Source organism: Macaca thibetana, chromosome 8, assembly GCF_024542745.1.
Source record: "Macaca thibetana thibetana isolate TM-01 chromosome 8, ASM2454274v1, whole genome shotgun sequence".
In the NCBI taxonomy this organism is placed as follows: Eukaryota; Metazoa; Chordata; class Mammalia; order Primates; family Cercopithecidae; genus Macaca; species Macaca thibetana.
The window spans coordinates 103,260,829-103,278,877 of record NC_065585.1 but is presented as its reverse complement, the minus strand read 5'-3'; the positions used below and the strand labels follow the sequence as shown (position 1 = coordinate 103,278,877).

The 18,049-nt window shown below is 40.0% G+C and overlaps 1 protein-coding gene across 9 annotated transcripts in view; it reads left to right on the top strand.

Annotated features, from left to right (window-relative positions):
• Nucleotides 1-14,411, top strand: part of IDO2 (indoleamine 2,3-dioxygenase 2) — a 71,741-nt gene extending 57,330 nt beyond the window's left edge. For 8 of the 9 annotated variants that reach the window (XM_050801341.1, XM_050801339.1, XM_050801340.1 and 5 more), the window contains 3 exons: nucleotides 4,045-4,096; nucleotides 11,258-11,406; nucleotides 12,944-14,411. In XM_050801341.1, coding sequence (XP_050657298.1) covers nucleotides 4,045-4,096; nucleotides 11,258-11,406; nucleotides 12,944-13,299 — 557 coding nt within the window. In that variant the 3' untranslated portion in view covers nucleotides 13,300-14,411. The remainder of the gene's footprint in view (nucleotides 1-4,044; nucleotides 4,097-11,257; nucleotides 11,407-12,943) is intronic. The other variant, XM_050801344.1, reaches the window with a different exon arrangement.
• The last annotated feature ends 3,638 nt before the right edge of the window (nucleotides 14,412-18,049 follow it).

The window sequence follows — 18,049 nt, the reverse complement described above, 5'->3', positions numbered from 1 at the left end:
ACAGAGTGAGACTCCATTTCAAACTAAACTAAACTAAACTAAAATAAAAATCTATTTCGGAAATTTTGCTCAAATTTTATTAAATGTCTACATTAATTTAGAGAAAAATGACATGATTTTGATATTCTATTTAATATTTCTGTATTATGAATAAGGCAAATAGAGAGGTAGAGAATAGCATAAAATAGTAACTAAAATTCCTGGGTGAACCACCTCAAATCATTTCTTCATATTGCTGAATATTCTTCTTTTGTCCCATGCCCTGAAATATATCCAGACAGAGAACTCTTCTCTTCAATACATTTCTTCTTTTAGATATTCGTATTGAGTTTTCCTGCCCATGAATATGGTATAAGAGAATATATACCTTTGGGAGGCCGAGGTGGATGGATCACCTGAGGTCAGGAGTTTGAGACCAGCCTGGCCAACATGGCAAAATCCCATCTCTACAAAAAACACAATAATTAGCCAGGCATGGTGACATATGCCTGTAGTCCCAGCTACTCAGGAGGCTGAGGCAGGAGAATTGCTTGAACCTAGGAGGCGGAGGTTGCAGTGAACTGAGATCATCATGCCACGGCATTGCAGCCTGGGCGACAGAGCGAGACTCCGTCTCAAAAAAAAATTAAAAAAAGAAAATATATCCTTTCATTTACTAGTTTTTTCTTCAATTTCTTTCAAGCTAAGGGGCTTACCTATCTTCTGCTTTATTCATAGTTACTTGATATTTTTGTTTCTAATAAATATGGTATCTTTCGATTTTACCGCCTCTTACCTGTTCATTGCCAGTTTCAAAAATGATATTGATATTTGAATATTAACCTTAAATCTAGCACCTTGGTAAATACTATTATTCATTCTAATAATTATTAGTAGATCCTATGTATTTTCTATTTATAAATTATATTGTTTGAGTGGAATGCTTTGCTTCTTCATTTATAAAATTTACAACTTTTATCTCTTTTTAGTATTTTTTTCTTATTCTCCTGGCTAGGACCTCTAACACAGTATTGAGTGGAAGTGCTGATCTTTGTTTAGTTTCACATTTAAAGAAAAGGTTGTTTTTAATATCTCACTGTTAAGCATAATAATGCACTGTAGGCTTTCTGTGGATTCCTTTTATCCATTTAAGAACATCTCCTCTTATTCCTAATTAGCTGAAGTTTTCTGCGTGTTTGTTTTAATCGTAAATGGATTTCTTACATCTACTGAAACCATTTTACATAAAAGATATTTCACACCTATTGAAATGGTCATTTCGTTTTTCCTCCTTTAATATGTTAAGTTGGACAAAATATTAAAGTATTGCCCGTCATTCTGCTTCAGCAAAAAGTAGTAGTGTTTTTAGCAGTTTTGGTGAAAAGAGAGCATCAAATAAGAAAGACATAGAAGTAGGACCCAGTAAAAATCTAGCGCACGGGGCATTGCCACATGTGAGCAGACAGAATGTGGTACCACCAAGGAGCATCTGGAGGGCTGGAGGCTGAAGGAAGATGAGTCACCCAGGCTCGTGGACACTTCAGAGAAATTAGGGAGCAGGAAGAAGAAATAGGATCAAAGACTATGTATGATGGTTGGAAAAGGAAGTTGATGGTATGGAGATGTTATCATTTGGGTCTCACATAAAGATGTAGATAGATAGATGATAGATAGATAGATAGATAGATAATAAGTAGATGTTATTATTTAGTCCTCACATAACAGATGTAGATAGATAGATTAGATAGATAGATAGATAGATAGATAGATAGATAGATAGATAATAAGTAGATGTTATTATTTAGTCGTCACATAACAGATGTAGATAGATAGATTAGATAGATGATAGATAGATAGATAGATAGATAGATTAGATAGATAGATAGATAGATAGATAGATAGATTAGATAGATGATAGATAGATAGATAGATAGATTAGATAGATAGATAGATAGATAGATAGATAGATAGATAGATAGATAGATAGATAGATAGATAGATTAGATAGATGATAGATAGATAGATAGATAGATAGATTAGATAGATGATAGATAGATAGATAGATAGATAGATAGATTAGATAGATAATAGATAGATAGATAGATAGATAGATTAGATAGATAGATAGATAGATAGATTAGATAGATGATAGATAGATAGATAGATAGATAGATAGATAGATTAGATAGATGATAGATAGATAGATAGATAGATAGATAGATAGATAGATAGATTAGATAGATGATAGATAGATAGATAGATAGATAGATAGATAGATAGATTAGATAGATGATAGATAGATAGATAGATAGATAGATAGATAGATTAGATAGATGATAGATAGATAGATAGATAGATAGATAGATTAGATAGATAATAGATAGATAGATAGATAGATAGATTAGATAGATAGATAGATAGATTAGATTAGATAGATGATAGATAGATAGATAGATAGATAGATAGATAGATAGATTAGATAGAGATAGATAGATAGATAGATAGATAGATAGATAGATAGATAGATAGATAGATAGATAGATAGATAGATAGATAGATAGATAGATTAGATAGATGATAGATAGATAGATAGATAGATAGATAGATAGATAGATAGATAGATAGATTAGATAGATGATAGATAGATAGATGATAGATAGATAGATAGATAGATAGATAGATAGATAGATTAGATAGATGATAGATAGATGATAGATAGATAGATAGATAGATAGATAGATAGATAGATAGATTAGATAGATGATAGATAGATAGATAGATAGATAGATAGATAGATAGATTAGATAGATAGATAGATAGATAGATAGATAGATAGATAGATAGATTAGATAGATGATAGATAGATAGATAGATAGATAGATAGATAGATAGATGATAGATAGATAGATAGATAGATAGATAGATAGATAGATTAGATAGATAGATAGATAGATAGATAGATAGATAGATAGATAGATAGATAGATAGATAGATAGATAGATAGATAGATAGATAGATAGATAGATAGATAGATTAGATAGATGATAGATAGATAGATAGATAGATAGATAGATAGATAGATAGATAGATAGATAGATAGATTAGATAGATGATAGATAGATGATAGATAGATAGATAGATAGATAGATAGATAGATAGATAGATAGATAGATGATAGATAGATAGATAGATAGATAGATAGATAGATAGATAGATAGATAGATAGATAGATAGATAGATAGATAGATAGATAGATAGATAGATAGATAGATAGATAGATAGATAGATAGATAGATAGATAGATAGATAGATAGATATCTCAGAAACAAAGACACAGACAGAGATCTCAGTAAGATAGGCATATGCCAGGTGACAGAATTCAGAGGTGTCCCGCTACGTGAAAACAATAGAACAACCTTCAAAAGTTGATGAAAAGAAATTTAGTACAAATAAGAGGGCAGGCTTCCTTACATACAAGTTAATAAACTGGAAGAATCAGTGATCCCCAAACACTGGAATAGATCAGAAACAGTTGTTTATATTAATGAAGGCAGCTAAACATGAAGCTGAGCAAACCTGTCTCTGACCTAGTGTGGCAATCCCTGGGCAAAGGACACTTGCTCCGCTCCTGTGTCCTTTGCTGAATATTCAGACCTTCAGTTCAGCATCGGTGAATTTAGTTTTCATCTCTTGTGAAAGCCTTGAGAGTGGTGATTCTCTCTGCTTTTCTTCTCCTCCCTTCCCTCATTTTCTCAAACATCGCCTTTTTAAAATATGAAATTTTAAAAGATGGCCTTGATCTCTTTTTTGTTGTTATTAGGTACAGAGAAAGGAAGAACCACAAATAGAAAAGGGCAGCATGTGGAATAGTTTAGAAGTTCTGGGAGCACCCATGAGGGCAACTGCAGAAGAGAACATTCTATCCCCCATTGTTGCAGCTTCCATTCCAGGTCTCTGTGCATATCAGATAGGGAAGGAGCTCCTGGAGAGCAGCAGGGTCCATGCACATGTAACCAACTGCTTTATTTGCCTGTAGCAAAGTTCACATTTTGATTGCTTTTCCAGATCATGTAGATCCAGACATATTTTATTCAGTCATCCGGATCTTTCTCTCTGGGTAAGTATAGTTCACTTGTTTTCCTGTGTGACGTCTCTGTAGCATTGACTGAATGTGTAAGGGGAGAAAGAGACAGAAGCTTCCGAGCATAAGAAACATACCAAGTGACCCTTGCTAGGGATCCACTCTCAGGTAAAAGAAGTGGGAAACTATCTGCACGACAAATAACACTGAGGGCTAAATAGTTCCGTTCAAACTGTTTGCTCCTAGGCAATCTAGATCCATTTATATTCACTTTTCTTAGAATTATAGCTCAATGACAGAGGAGAAGAAAAACACAGTATGTCACTCACACAGTTCTATCACTTACATCTACTTTTTCCTCTTGTTATTAAGGCAGGTAGAGGGGTGGGGAGTGTAGTATAGGGTTGGATAGCATCGAAGCTTTCTTCTAAAGTTCCTGGAAGAGCTACGCTATGGTTTGAATGAATGTGCCCCTCCAAAATTAATATGTTAAAAACTAATTATGATGATGAGGTATTCGAAGGTGCGGCCTCTGGGAGGTGATTATGTCTCCTCTGAGAGGAGAAAACAATCCCCATGCGTGGAACTAACGCCCTTATAAAGGGGCTGGATGGAGCTCATTTGGCCCTTTTTGCTCCTTTTTTTTTCAATTCCCTGTCCCTTCCACTATGTGAGGACACAGGACTTGAGGCATTACCTTGGAAGTGGAGACCAGGCCCTCACCAGACACTGAACTTGCCGGCACCTTGGTCTTGGACTTCCCAGCCTCCAGAACTGTGAGAAATACATTTCTGTTATGGGTAGTCTCCAACTCAATATGGTTTGACTTACCATTTTTTGACTTTATGTTGGTGCAAAAGCATACATATTCCGTAGAAACTACTTTGAGTACCCATATGACCATTCTGTTTTTCACATTCGGTACAGTATTTAATAAATTCCATAACATATTCAACATGTTGACATACATAAGCTTTGTGTTAGGTGACTTTGCCCAACTGTGGGCTAATGTAAGTGTTCTGAGTGCATTTAAAGGCAGCTAAGGTGTTTGGTTGGTCAGATGTATTAAACGCATTTTTGCCTTATGATATTTTCAACTTACAATGGGTTTATCAGGATGTAACCTACTGTGAGTTAAGGAACATCTATATTTACAAATTACCCAGTCTAATGTATTTTGTTGTAGCAACAGGAACAGACTAAGACACTACCCCAAACCATTTGTTTCATATTTTCTGAGTACTCTTCTTTTGTCACATGGCTTAAGATTTCTCCACAGAGAGAACTCTACTATTATTTTATTTTATTTTATTTTATTTTATTTTATTTTATTTTTGAGACAGAGTCTTGCTCTTTTCACCCAGGCTGGAGTGCAGTGGCACCATCTTGGCTCATGGCAACCTCTGCCTCCTGGGTTCAAACAACTCTCCTGCCTCAGCCTCCCAAGTAGCTGGGATTACAGGTGGCTGTCACCAAGCCTGGCTAATTTTTGTATTTTTAGTAGAGATGGGGTTTTGTCATGTTAGTCAGGCTGGTCTCGAACTCCTGACCTCAGGTGATCTGCCTGCCTTGGCCTCCCAAAGTGTTGGGATTACAGGCGTAAGCCACCACGCCTGGTTGATAACTCTCCTTTTAGATACTTGCTTTGCTTAAACAAATTAGCCATTCCTTCCTTGACATGTTTTAATCAGATTGCCTTCCTATTAACTTTGGAAATTAAGAGTTTTTGGTTTGTTTTTGTTTAATTTTTAAACAGTGAAAAATGAAAGGTGGAGGCAATCGCTGGATGAGGTGAATATGTCAAATAGATATCATCTAGTGGGCCATCTTATTAACTAGGAGATACCTGAAATGCTATCAATGGAAATAATCTGAAGCTGTGTCTGGATATAGCAAGAGACATGCAAATGCTAAAAATCTACTGTATTACATTGGTGAAAGGACAGAGTAGCAACACATACTAAGTATTTTCTCCAGATTGGATGGGTTTGACGTGTGAAGCACTTCAAACAGAGTCCAGCCTGAGAGAGAGTGGGGGTGGAATCCTCCTTGTAGAGGGTACAGAGTGGAAGCAAAAAGATTTCCAAGATTGAGAGTAATGGGTGCATGGTTTATGGGGAAAAGGGAAAACAAAAAGAAGGGTGCAGAAATGGAGCTGAGAGTGTACTTAGTATTTGGACTTTCTCTGTATACCTTTGAAGGATTAGAAAAAGAAAAATGGACCATTTTTAAAAATTTCCTGCTACCACATAGTGGCCTTATACTATAGATGCAGAAACAGACTGGCACTTAGGAAGCACCTAATTCTGGAAAATCCCTTTGTGCTTCACATTGCTCTCTAAATCTATATGTTTTTCCTTGTTACACGACAATTTACCACAAAGTTAGTAGCTTAAAACAATACGCCTTCATCGTTCCACAATTCTGTAAGTCAGAATCACAGGCAAGCTCAACTGACTTTTCCATTTAGGGTCTCAAAAGGCCAAAGTCAATTTATCTGTTGGGCTGGGCTCTTAACTGAAGATCAGGGGAAGAATTCCCTTCAAAACTCATTTAGGTTGTTTTCAGAATTCAGTGTTTTGTGGTTCCAGAACTGAGATCTGTTTCTTTGCTGGCTGTCAGACAGGAGCTGCTCTCAGCTTCTTGAGGCATCCAGTATTCCTTGTCATGTGGTTTCTTCCATCTCCGTATTGGCACTTTTTTTTTTTTTTAAGACAGAGTCGTGCAGTGGCACGATCTCGGCTCACCACAACTCCGCCTCCCGGATTCAAGTGATTCTCCTGCCTCAGCCTCCCGAGTAGCTGGGATTACAGATACCCACCACCAGCCCGGCTGTAATTTTTGTAGAGACGGGGTCTCACCATGTGGGCTAGGCTAGTCTCAAACTCCTGACCTCAGGTGATCTGCCCACCTTGGCCTCCCAAAGTGCTGGGATTACAGGCATGAGCCACCAGACCCGGCCTTTTTGCTTGCTTTTTAAAAAACATTTTTATTTAGGAGAATGGAGATATTTCATGTGTAGATGACACATATTCATTCCTTTTAGTTTTAGTTTCCACTCACATTAAATTTCTTGAGGAAGTTATTAGCCCTTGCAAAAAAACCATCTCATTTTTTTCCTACCAAAACTTCCCGTTTTCTTGGGGTTGCTACAAGAAAGGTTAAAAATAATCATGCCTACAGATATTTGAAAGGAAAATAGTTCCTCTTTTTTCACAGTAGCAGCTTGTACCTGAGAATGTATGGGAGCAATATTTGGATTGCTCAAAGAAACACCCTTTCCCTTCCTCAGACTAGAATTGCAAGCTAGAGAACATGAGTTTTGAAAGTAGATGTGCTTCTTTTATCTTTTTGGACTTTCATGCTGATATTTGCTCTGTCACCTTCAATGTGACATCTCTTCAGGATGAGGCACTGAAAACAGATTGATTAATGTCCCTTGACCATTTGAGACACTGGATGGCTCTTTTAAGCTGGCCACATTCTTTCAAGAACTATGCTTGGGTCTATATATTCTGGCTATATAATACATACTTATAGGATGCTATTTTTAAATCATTCATTTATCACATATTTAGTGAGTGCCTACCCCATGTCAGTTCTAGGTGCTGGGAATAGAGCAGTAAAACCAACCCTCAACTTGGCCCCTCTGGAGCTTACATTTCCATGGTGAGGGATGGACAATTAATGCACAAGTAAATCTAATAAAAGCATCATACAATATACATTACAACGATAAGCACAATGAAGAAATGGAAAGCAGGATAGAGTGTATTAGGGACTGTTGAATACAGTGGCCAAATTTTCTTGTTTATTGTGGTCCAAGAGTGCCACAACCCTCTATGACATTTGAGCAGATACCTGGAGGAAGTGAGGGAGTGAGTCGCAAGAAGGAATGGCAAGTGCAATGTCCCTGAGGTGGGAGCGTGTTGGTCATGGTGGAAGAGCTGCAGGAAGCCAGCAGGACTGCAAAACTCAGGGGAGAATGAGAAAGAGTGAGGTGACAGTAGAGACTGGATGGTGTAGAGCTTTGTCAGCTTCTCTTCTGAGTAAGATGGACAACATTGACACGTTTTGAAAAGAATAACAACGTGATCTGCCTTCAGTTGCAAATCATCTCTGTATTGACTGAGTAGGAAACAGACTCCAAGAATTAAGATGGAAACAGGGAAAATATTTAAGAAGCTATCACTACAATCCAGGGTGGTGGCTTGTACTAGGGTACAAGGGCTAAAAGTGTTGAGAAATGATCAGATTGTGGATATGTACTGAAATCAAAGTTAATGGAAAGATGTGAGTCAAAGATAATTTGCAGGTTTTGGGGGCCTGGTTCACTGAAAGAACAGAGACATCATTTACTCCAATGAGGAAGACTATAGGAGAAGCAGGTTTAGCAAAGAAGAAAGGAAATCAGGAGATCAGTTTAGGGACACATTCATATAAAGTAGGTAGTTGGATATATGGGTCCGGAATACAGGGGAGAGGTCCAGCTATAGGTGTAAATAGCTTTTTACATTTCTAAATTGTCAGGATATAGGCTTTGTTTTTTCTTTTTTTAAGACAGAGTCTCGCTCTGTCACCCAGGCTGGAGTGCAGTGGCACAATCTTGGCTCACTGCAACCTCTGCCTCTGGGTTCGAGCGATTCTCCTGCTTCAGCCTCCCAAGTAGCTGGGACTACAGGTGTGCACCACCATGCCAGGCTAATTTTTATATTTTTAATGGAAATGCGGTTTCACCATGTTGACCAGTCTGGTGTCAAACTCCTGACCTCGAGTGATCTCCCCACCTGGGTCTCCCAAAGTGCTGGAATTACAGGCGTGAGCCACCCCATCCAGCTGGGATATAGTTGTTTTCTAAATCTATGAGGCTAGATAAAACCATTTGGAAATTGAGAGTAGTGAGCAGTCCATGGACTGACCCTTTGAGAGTGCAACATTTAGCAGTACTCAAGATGGGAAGGAGCTAGTGAAAGAGCCCCGAATAACTACATAAGACCATCAACTGGATTACAAAGAAAAACCCGAACAAGTGTGCCCATATATCACCCAATAGCAGTTATGTCTTTCATATTTCTTCCCCATAAAATGTTCATCAACTTTATTGGACCAGGGTCTTAACGGACAAGTCACAAAACCTCTCTGGAGCCTATTTTGTTTTTCAACAGCTGTAGGAAGCAAATATAAATTGGGAAAACAAAGGCTCAGAAAGATTTGTACAAAGTTAAACAGTAATGAAAAGGGAGCCGGGATTCCCATTCACTCTAAAAATTATGATAAAATGGCTAGTATTCATTGAATGCTTAACATGTTCCAGGCCCTGGGCAGGTATTATTTTAATTAGTTCTCACAATAATCCAATAAGGTAGATACTAATTTTCTCAGATGAGAAAGCTGAGGCTCAGAGAGGTTAATTAACTAAGCCAAGGCTCACTATTAATAAATAGCAAAGCTAAAATTAAATTCCATATCTGATAGAGGTAGAGGCCTTACTCCTAATAGCTGCAGCCTGTCAGGACCTGGCAGTGGTAACCTCTCCTTTCCTCTTCCCGCCATTCCCCTGCACTCTTTCTGTACCACATCTCTTTTCAGACTGATGGTGCCCGAGTTACGAAGGCCACTGTGCTATTTACCCAGTGAAAGCCGTAGCACAGCCAACCCAAGGAGCCCCCAGTGACAACAACCTGGCTCCCTACAGCACTTCCAGCCTCAGAGCAGTATTTGGAAAATATCACGAACAGCAAACATGGCAGTCTGTCTGTGGCTTTTGTATGTGTATATGGTGTGTGCATGTGTCCCTTCTCTTGAGCAAAATGACGTTCAGAATTACAGAAAAATGGTGCCACATCAATGTAAATCTGTTATTTAAACTCATAACAAAGAAAGTAACTTGTTTCTGGCTATAGGAGGAAAAGACGATATTCCTTAGTAAAAATGGAAATCCACATATGAGGTTCTTGTAGAAATGAAGATGGAAAATTGCAAGTTTGGGGATCAAGTTCTGTTTCTATCATCCTTTAACAGTATGATCCTGGAACCTTAATTGCTTTAAGTCTTTGTTAGTTATCTATGAAATGAAGTATTAAAAAAAAAACCCAAAAACCTGTCCTGATCTACACACAAGGTGTCAAATGAGAAAATGAATGCGAAGATGCTTTATAAACTATACAGCATGGTAGGTGCAAATGTGACATGAGCTTGTTCTTGTTTTGGACTCATTATAAAGTCATGCCCACACACTCTGTGATTGTTCAAGACTATGCAAGGTCAGACACAGGAAAATGAGTAAAACAGATGGAGGCATAAAGAGGGGGAACTCAGAGAAAACAGTGAAGAACAGGAATCAGAGAGACAAAGAAGGAGAGGAAAGGTGGGGAGGAGAAGAGAGGGAAGGGAAGGGAGGAGAGAACAGCTGCTTCGTGGCCCATGGCCGGCAGCCCAGTCCCAGCCTTTCTGCGTGTCCCTGACTTCAGCCTCTGGTAAGGCACAGGCTTGCTCTGTGCTTCCTGCTGTTACTCTTCTCATCCATCCTTATTATCAATACCTGTGGTCAACAAAGTATTTGATAAAGGCATCCTCAAAGTCAGGTAACATCTGTACATTACAGATTACAAAGTTAGGTAATATCCAGCATTGATAGTTTATTGTGATGACTTGTTAACAATTATCACTGTTTCAGGGAAGGGCAAAGGGGTGTGTGTGTGTGTGTGTGTGTGTTTTCATTTGTGTGTATCCGTGTATGCAATTGTGGGTTTTTGTGTATATTTGTGAGGCTCTTTACTTGGCAGAGTTATAAGTATCTGGTCATCAAGGTTGAGATTAGCGAAGGAAGTGAAGAAGATTTTTCCAGAGCCCCTGAAATGTTCCTGTTGAGCAGCACTGAGGACATCTTTATAACCGAGTATTTGCAATAAATATGTCATGGGACCAGTGCTACAAACTCCTCTCTAAATAGCCTTTACTTCTCTGGAATAACCCTTTAGATGAGGAAGAACAGGGCTATGAATTTATAGCTTGTTATGAAGCTGGAGTGAAGATGATGCTTTAGTACTTATCCTACAAAGATACACCCAATCCCTCACCCTAAAATTACCGTTGAAATCATTTTCCCTTTCTCCTTCGCTCTCAGTTTCCATGTCAGAAAATGTACCATTACCTCCCTGCACCCTCTTCTTCTCTCTCACTTTTACTCTTGCTTAGATGGAAAGATAACCCAGCAATGCCTGCAGGGCTGATGTATGAAGGAGTTTCCAAAGAGCCCCTGAAATACTCGGGCGGGAGTGCAGCTCAGAGCACAGTGCTTCATGCCTTTGATGAGTTCTTAGGCATTCGTCATAGCAAGGAAAGTGGTAAGTCAGACATTTTGTTTTCCCTTAAGAGGAGAGGGGGGAAGAGAAGAGGGATTTTTGTTTTTTTTTTAACCAATTGATAAAACCAAATATAAATTAAAATGTCATGAAGTTTATACTTCTCTAAGTCAGCCAAGAAACCACATGACTGCCAATGTTTTTGTGTCAAGTCAATTAATATTGGAATATCAGATCTCAGCTTGATCTTGGGTTTTACTTCCAAATCTTAAAATGTTGCTCTGTTTCCAACTGTTCACTATCACTTTGGTTTGGATCTTTAGAAACTAGCTTCCTTTTTCTGAAATGGGGGAGAGATGTAGAGTTTGAAGGCTATGAGCCTGGGCCAGCTGGAAACAGGTCTGGGCTCTTCCGAGAAAGTACTTCCCCACAAAATGGTGCAACCTCTAGCCAAATCTACTTATACTAGCAGAGGGATCTATCACCCTGGAAGCTTGAAATTGCTCATGTTCTTACCTGCCAGGATCAAGTTAAGTTTTTAACAGTTGCAAACAAGACACCTCATACTATGGAGTTTTCAAGTTGGATTAGAAGAAAAAGAATCACCAGAACTTAGTGTCATAGATTCAAGTTGGTTCTTTAGAACTGTGATAATTTTTCATGGATTTTGGCATTTGATGATGTCAGTGGTTGATTTACTTACCATGCATACTATTAAACCCATAATGAATTTCCTATAAATATCTATTGATTTGATTTTTAAACCATTTGGCGTCAAGAGGCTGTTACTAAAACAGTGACTCATTCTTTATCTTTTTTGCCTTCACAGTTCTGTATAACTTTCTCCTTTTCTTACGCTCCCTCCAAAACAAAGCACTGAGGAAAACAAAATTCACCAGAGTATTCAGCTAGTCAGTTCAAGGGTTTGTGTCCTACATTTGAAGATACTACTCATAGCAGCTACCAACTGGATACTTCATTTACATTTGTTATGTAGTAAATATTTATACATTGGCAAATAAATCTAGTGCCAACTCTGTCATCTGAGATGTGCTTACTTTGTTTCCTCTTCTCCATCTCTTGTCAACAGTTAGAAATATGCATTTGAGTATGTGAAGTCTGCAAACGAAAGGGCCAAGGTAGATTTGAATTAGAACACCAGCAACAGTTTCTGGTGCATTCCTGTCTGAAAAAGCAGACAAGATTGGGTACCATCGTGGCTCACACCTGTAATCCCAACACTTTGGAAGCCTGAGGTGGGGGGATCGCTTGCACCCAGGAATTCAAGACAAGCCTGGGCAACATAGCAAGGGCCCATCTTTACTAAAACAAATACAAAAAATATTAACTGGGTGTGGTGGCGCACACCTGTAGTTTCAGCTACTCAGAAGACTGAGGTGGGAGGATCACTTGAACTCAGGGGCAGAGGTGGCAGTAAGCTGAGATCACACCACTGCACTCCAGTCTGGGTGACAGAGCAAGACCCTATCTTGAGAAAAAAAAAAAAGAAGCAGCAGCAGATGAGCTCTGCTATATTTCCATGTGGAGCTATGACATTATGTTGTATTGTTTCTTTCAGCTGACTTTCTGTACCGAATGAGGGATTACATGCCTCCTTCCCATAAGGCCTTCATAGAAGACATCCACTCGGCACCTTCCCTGAGGGACTACGTCCTGTCCTCTGGACAGGACCACTTGCTGACAGCCTATAACCAGTGTGTGCAGGCCCTGGTAGACCTGCGGAGCTATCACATCACCATGGTCACCAGATACCTCATCACAGCTGCGGCCAAGGCAAAGCGTAGGAAGCCAAACCATCTCCCAGGGCCTCCTCAGGCTTTAGAAGACAGGGGCACAGGTGGAACTGCAGTTATGAGCTTTCTTAAGAGTGTCAGGGATAAGACCTTGGAGTCAATCCTTCACCCACATGGTTAGGAGAATGCGCTCTCCCCAGCAATGCAGAGCCCCCATGGAGGGCAGGTGGGCCTGGAGAATGAGGGTCAGGGTTCTGCCTGGGATCATCCAGGAAGGATCTCAGCCCTATTCATGTTCCTGCTCTACAGAGCACCATAATCTCCTTGTCGAGAACTGTTGACTTCACAAAGGAGAGTTGATGTGGCCAAGACTTTCCTTCTCTACCTGATCACTGCTTAACAGCAAGTATCATGGATACTTCCTCATGCAGAACCCCCCAAGAGGAGTGACTGTACCCCATTCTCTTCGCCAAGTAATAGAAAACCAATCTGAATTTCAAAAATCAGATAAAATTGCCCGGGGATACATTACCTGCTGATTTTCTTAAAAAACAAATTCACAAGCCTGTAATCCCAGCACTTTGGGAGGCCGAGACGGGCGGATCACGAGGTCAGGAGATCGAGACCATCCTGGCTAACATGGTGAAACCCCGTCTCTACTAAAAAATACAAAAAACTAGCCGGGCGAGGTGGCGGGCGCCTGTAGTCCCAGCTACTCGGGAGGCTGAGGCAGGAGAATGGCGTAAACCCGGGAGGCGGAGCTTGCAGTGAGCTGAGATCCGGCCACTGCACTCCAGCCTGGGCGACAGAGCGAGACTCCGTCTCAAAAAACAAACAAACAAACAAAAAAACCAAATTCACTTAACAATTCATTAAGTTCCTACTGAGCACTGCCTCCAAGATTAGAACAAGGATTTCTGTGGTCCCAGACCAGCCCTCTTCTCCCTGAATGTGTTGAGTTTGGTGGCAGGAGGTTGGAAATGCTCCAGTGGAGATGTGGAAGAAAGAGGATGCTGACAATAAGGACTTGGATGTCACCAGTGTGAAAATGAGCAGTTAATGATACAGGAACGTTGAGAACGGATGAGACTTTCCACGTGGTACCTAGATTTGCAAATTGTATTGTAATGCCTGCCTTTATTTTTAGAAGAATTATTCTCTCTTCTTACTCTGAAAATCTGTATTTGTAAAATGAAAGAATGGATCTTATATAAGTAAATAAGAAAACTGGGAATAAGTAGTAAATCGATGTGGTTAGTGTGCAAATAAATGTAAATGCTTTTATTGACTTGGTTTCTATCTCAAGAGCTCATTCCACCTGGCAGTAGAAAATGAGAAAATTTTAATCAGGCCAATTTATTTATTTATTTATTTTTGAGACGGAGTCTCGCTCTATCATCCAGGCTGAAGTGCAGTGGCATGACCTCTGTTCACTGCAACCTCTACCTCCTGGGTTCAAGTGATTCTCCAGCCTCAGTCTCCTGAGTAGCTGGGATTATAGGTGCCCACCACCGCGCCTAAGTAATGTTTTTGGGTTTTTTTTGTCTTTTTAGTAGAGACGGGTTTCACTATGTTGGCCAGGCTGATCTTGAACTCCCAACCTCAAGTGATCCACCTACCATGGTCTCCCAAAGTGCTGGGATTACAGGCCTGAGCCATTACACCCAGTCAATCAGACCAATTTAGAACAAAATAAATTCTGTTAATTGAAGGTTGCCCCTCACCCTACATGCTGTGCACACACATATACCTGGAATAGCTTCTGAATTCCAGGGAGCCTATCTAGTATCTTGATCACTGAGCAGCCTCTGCCAAGTTCATATATGCTAAGAAGTCCCTCTCCTCACGTGGACACTGGTCAAGTGCAACCTGTGGCCTGTGTCATCATGTCTCAAAGCCCTTCACATTCTCCAGCCCTCAAGGTCCTATCACAATACCTGGAAAAATATCTGACTACTTCCCACCTGCCCTAGGAATATTTGGAGACTGTTATAACCACAGCAACCATCTCCTCTTTCCAGTGTCATGAGGGAAAGAGAATTTTGCAGGCTTGTGAACTCTCGGGGCCCTTGGTAGGACGCCATGAACCAGTGTCTTCCACCTGGGGCACGGGGAGGGCCCTTCCTGTCCTATCTCCACAGGGCTTGGTCTGGCAAAGATGAGGTGGACAGGAAAGACCAAGAGCTTCTTCTCAGAGACACTTTCAGATGCTCTTCCCTGCTGCTGACATTGCCCTCTCTTCCCCAACCCATAAGGAATAATCCTTTTCTAGTCTGGATGGGCCAAGGAAAATGCCTGGCTCTGACGGTATTCTCTCTGCCTGTTGTTCAGGTCAGAGTCTCAGCTCAAAGACTTAGGCTACCATGACTCAGAACGCCTTTTCTCTATGCATGCTGTTCTTGTGTTTGAAAAGTCTATTTTGAACCTCAAAAAGTGAGCATGAATATATTTGTTGTTCTTTGATTTGCTCTGGGATCAGTAAACTCAGCCAGTCTTAACTACCTGGGCTGAGCGTGTGCCATGGTCCAAGGATGTGGACAGGTGGCAGAAGAGGACAGAAGCACATTGGTGAATAATCCAAACCATTATTCCTCCCCACTGACACTCTCAGGTATAAAGCTCATGACCTTTAGAATAAGATTTGTTTGATTTCTGACTTTCCTGTTTTTAAAACAATGTTTTTTGACCAATTTCAGAAAGTCACTAATTCTCAGATTCCTATTTCTTATAAAATCGAGATGATCAGATGGGTCTCAAGGTAGATACAAATAACAGAAGTGATAGTGCCTGGCACAAAGGGAAAATGTCAACAAAAGTTTATTTGGTTATGAGGTGGGGCTCAGAGCATAGATTGCATATATATAGTCAAAAGAGAACATTATATTCCTCCAGCTTCTTGAATCCAAAGCAATAAAATGATCGTTTCTTATTTGGATATGCGGGGAGGTAGAAACTGACAAAACTATGGGCTTCAAGAGCTGAAAAACCAGGCCAGGAGTGGTGGCTCACACCTGTTATTCCAGCATTTTGGGAGGCCGAAGTGGGTGGATCATCTAAGGTTGGGAGTTCGAGACCAGCCTGACCGACATGGAGAAACCCCATGTCTACTAAAAATACAAAATTAGCCAGGCACACCTCTAATCCCAGCCACCCAGGAGGCTGAGGCAGGAGAATCGCTTGAACCTGGGAGGTGGAGGTGGAGGTGAGCCAAGATCGCGCCATTACACTCCAGCCTGGGCAACAAGAGTGAAACTCGTCTCAAGAAAAAAAAAAAAAAAAGCTGAAAAATCTGGGTTTGTATTCCAGCTTTGTCACTGACAGACATGTTGTCTAAACTTTCATAGCCACAGTTTGCTTATTTATAAAAGAGGTGATTTCATAATTACTGTATGGAGCTAAATGGTGGTTATCGGATTACCATTCTCCCTGTTTGGTCCTTGAACCGGAGAGAATCATGTCTAGGGGTTCCTAAGAACCAGAACACAGCTTGGAACTGCTGTCTACCTCCTTGTAGTTGGTGAATAAAAGGGATATGACACCCAATCAAGCAAGAAAAGTGAGATAGAATCTGGATTTGTCTTGAAATCATGTAGACATGTAGTGAGTGATGCAAGGACCTTTGAGTATTGAAGAAAGGATGCCACAGTCGCTTCAGCTTTTAAACCTAGACCTGTACTAAATGGGGACCTATTTTGTGACTTAGTGTTACAGGCTTAACAAGTAATCATCTTAATTGGTTTACTTTTAAAGGATTCAAGTGCACTCAAAAAGGCCACAAAACTTGACACAGAATTTTCAATAAATATTGAATAAATGGAAAACTGGATAAATTAAATGAGGTAGGAAGAGAAGTGTACAAAATTTTATCTTTCAAAGCCTTCAGAATATGTTGTGTTTGCTTGTTGTCATTAAGCCTTATACACGAGGATGAAATAAAAGCAAATGTTTTTATTTTGTTTGCTAATGAGCAACAATGAACCAATTAACCTAGTTCATCTGTCGGGTATGATTTTCTGGAGCAAGGAATTCCATTTTCAGCTTGATGTATAATGGTCAAGGTAAAGCTTCCACTACAGAACAGAACAAGGTTTTCTCAAGTTTCCTAGGGATGAAGGGTATGCACACCAGTGAAAAAATGGCTATCTAATGTAGAAATATTATTAGGACAGTGTAGGGGTGTGACTGTTGAGCTTGAAGAAATGGCAGAGCTGGTGTTCAAACCTGAGTGTCTAATGTAGACATTTACTTATAACACAAGATGTACAAGCGGTTTACCTTGCTTAACTTTTTCTTTTCTTTTTTTTTTTTTTTTTTTTTTTTTTTTTTTTTTTGAGACAGAGTTGCTCTTGTTGCCCAGGCTGGAGTACAATGGCGCAGTCTCAGTTCACCGGAACCTCCACCTCCCGGGTTCAAGCGATTCTCCTGCCTCAGCCTCCACAGTAGCTGGGACTACAGGCATGAGCCACCGTGCCTGGCTAATTTTGTATTTTTAGTAAAGATGGGGTTTCTCCATGTTGGTCAGGCTGGTCTGGGACCCCCAATCTCAGGTGATCCACCTGCCTCAGTCTCCCAAAGTGCTGGGATTACCGTGAGCCAATGTGCCTGGCCTGCTTAACATTTTTGAGTCATAATAGTCACATTTTACAGGAAGATAATAGCTACTTTGCAGTGTTTTTGCGAAAAGTCAAGCTCATATATATTGTTAGATAATTGGCACTGAGTGAATGGTTGTACTGTGATGATGCTGCTTATTCCCTGAAGATCCTCATGGTCTGGATAAGAAGAAATGTCTAGGGAAGAAAAAGCAGTAGGAGTAGGAAGTGTGTGCTCTCTCACGCTGTGAGTTCTGAGGCAAGTGGAGAAGAGGGAGGAAGACATGCAGTCGAGAAATGCTGCAGAGGCTGAGCACGGTGGCTCACACCTGTAAACCC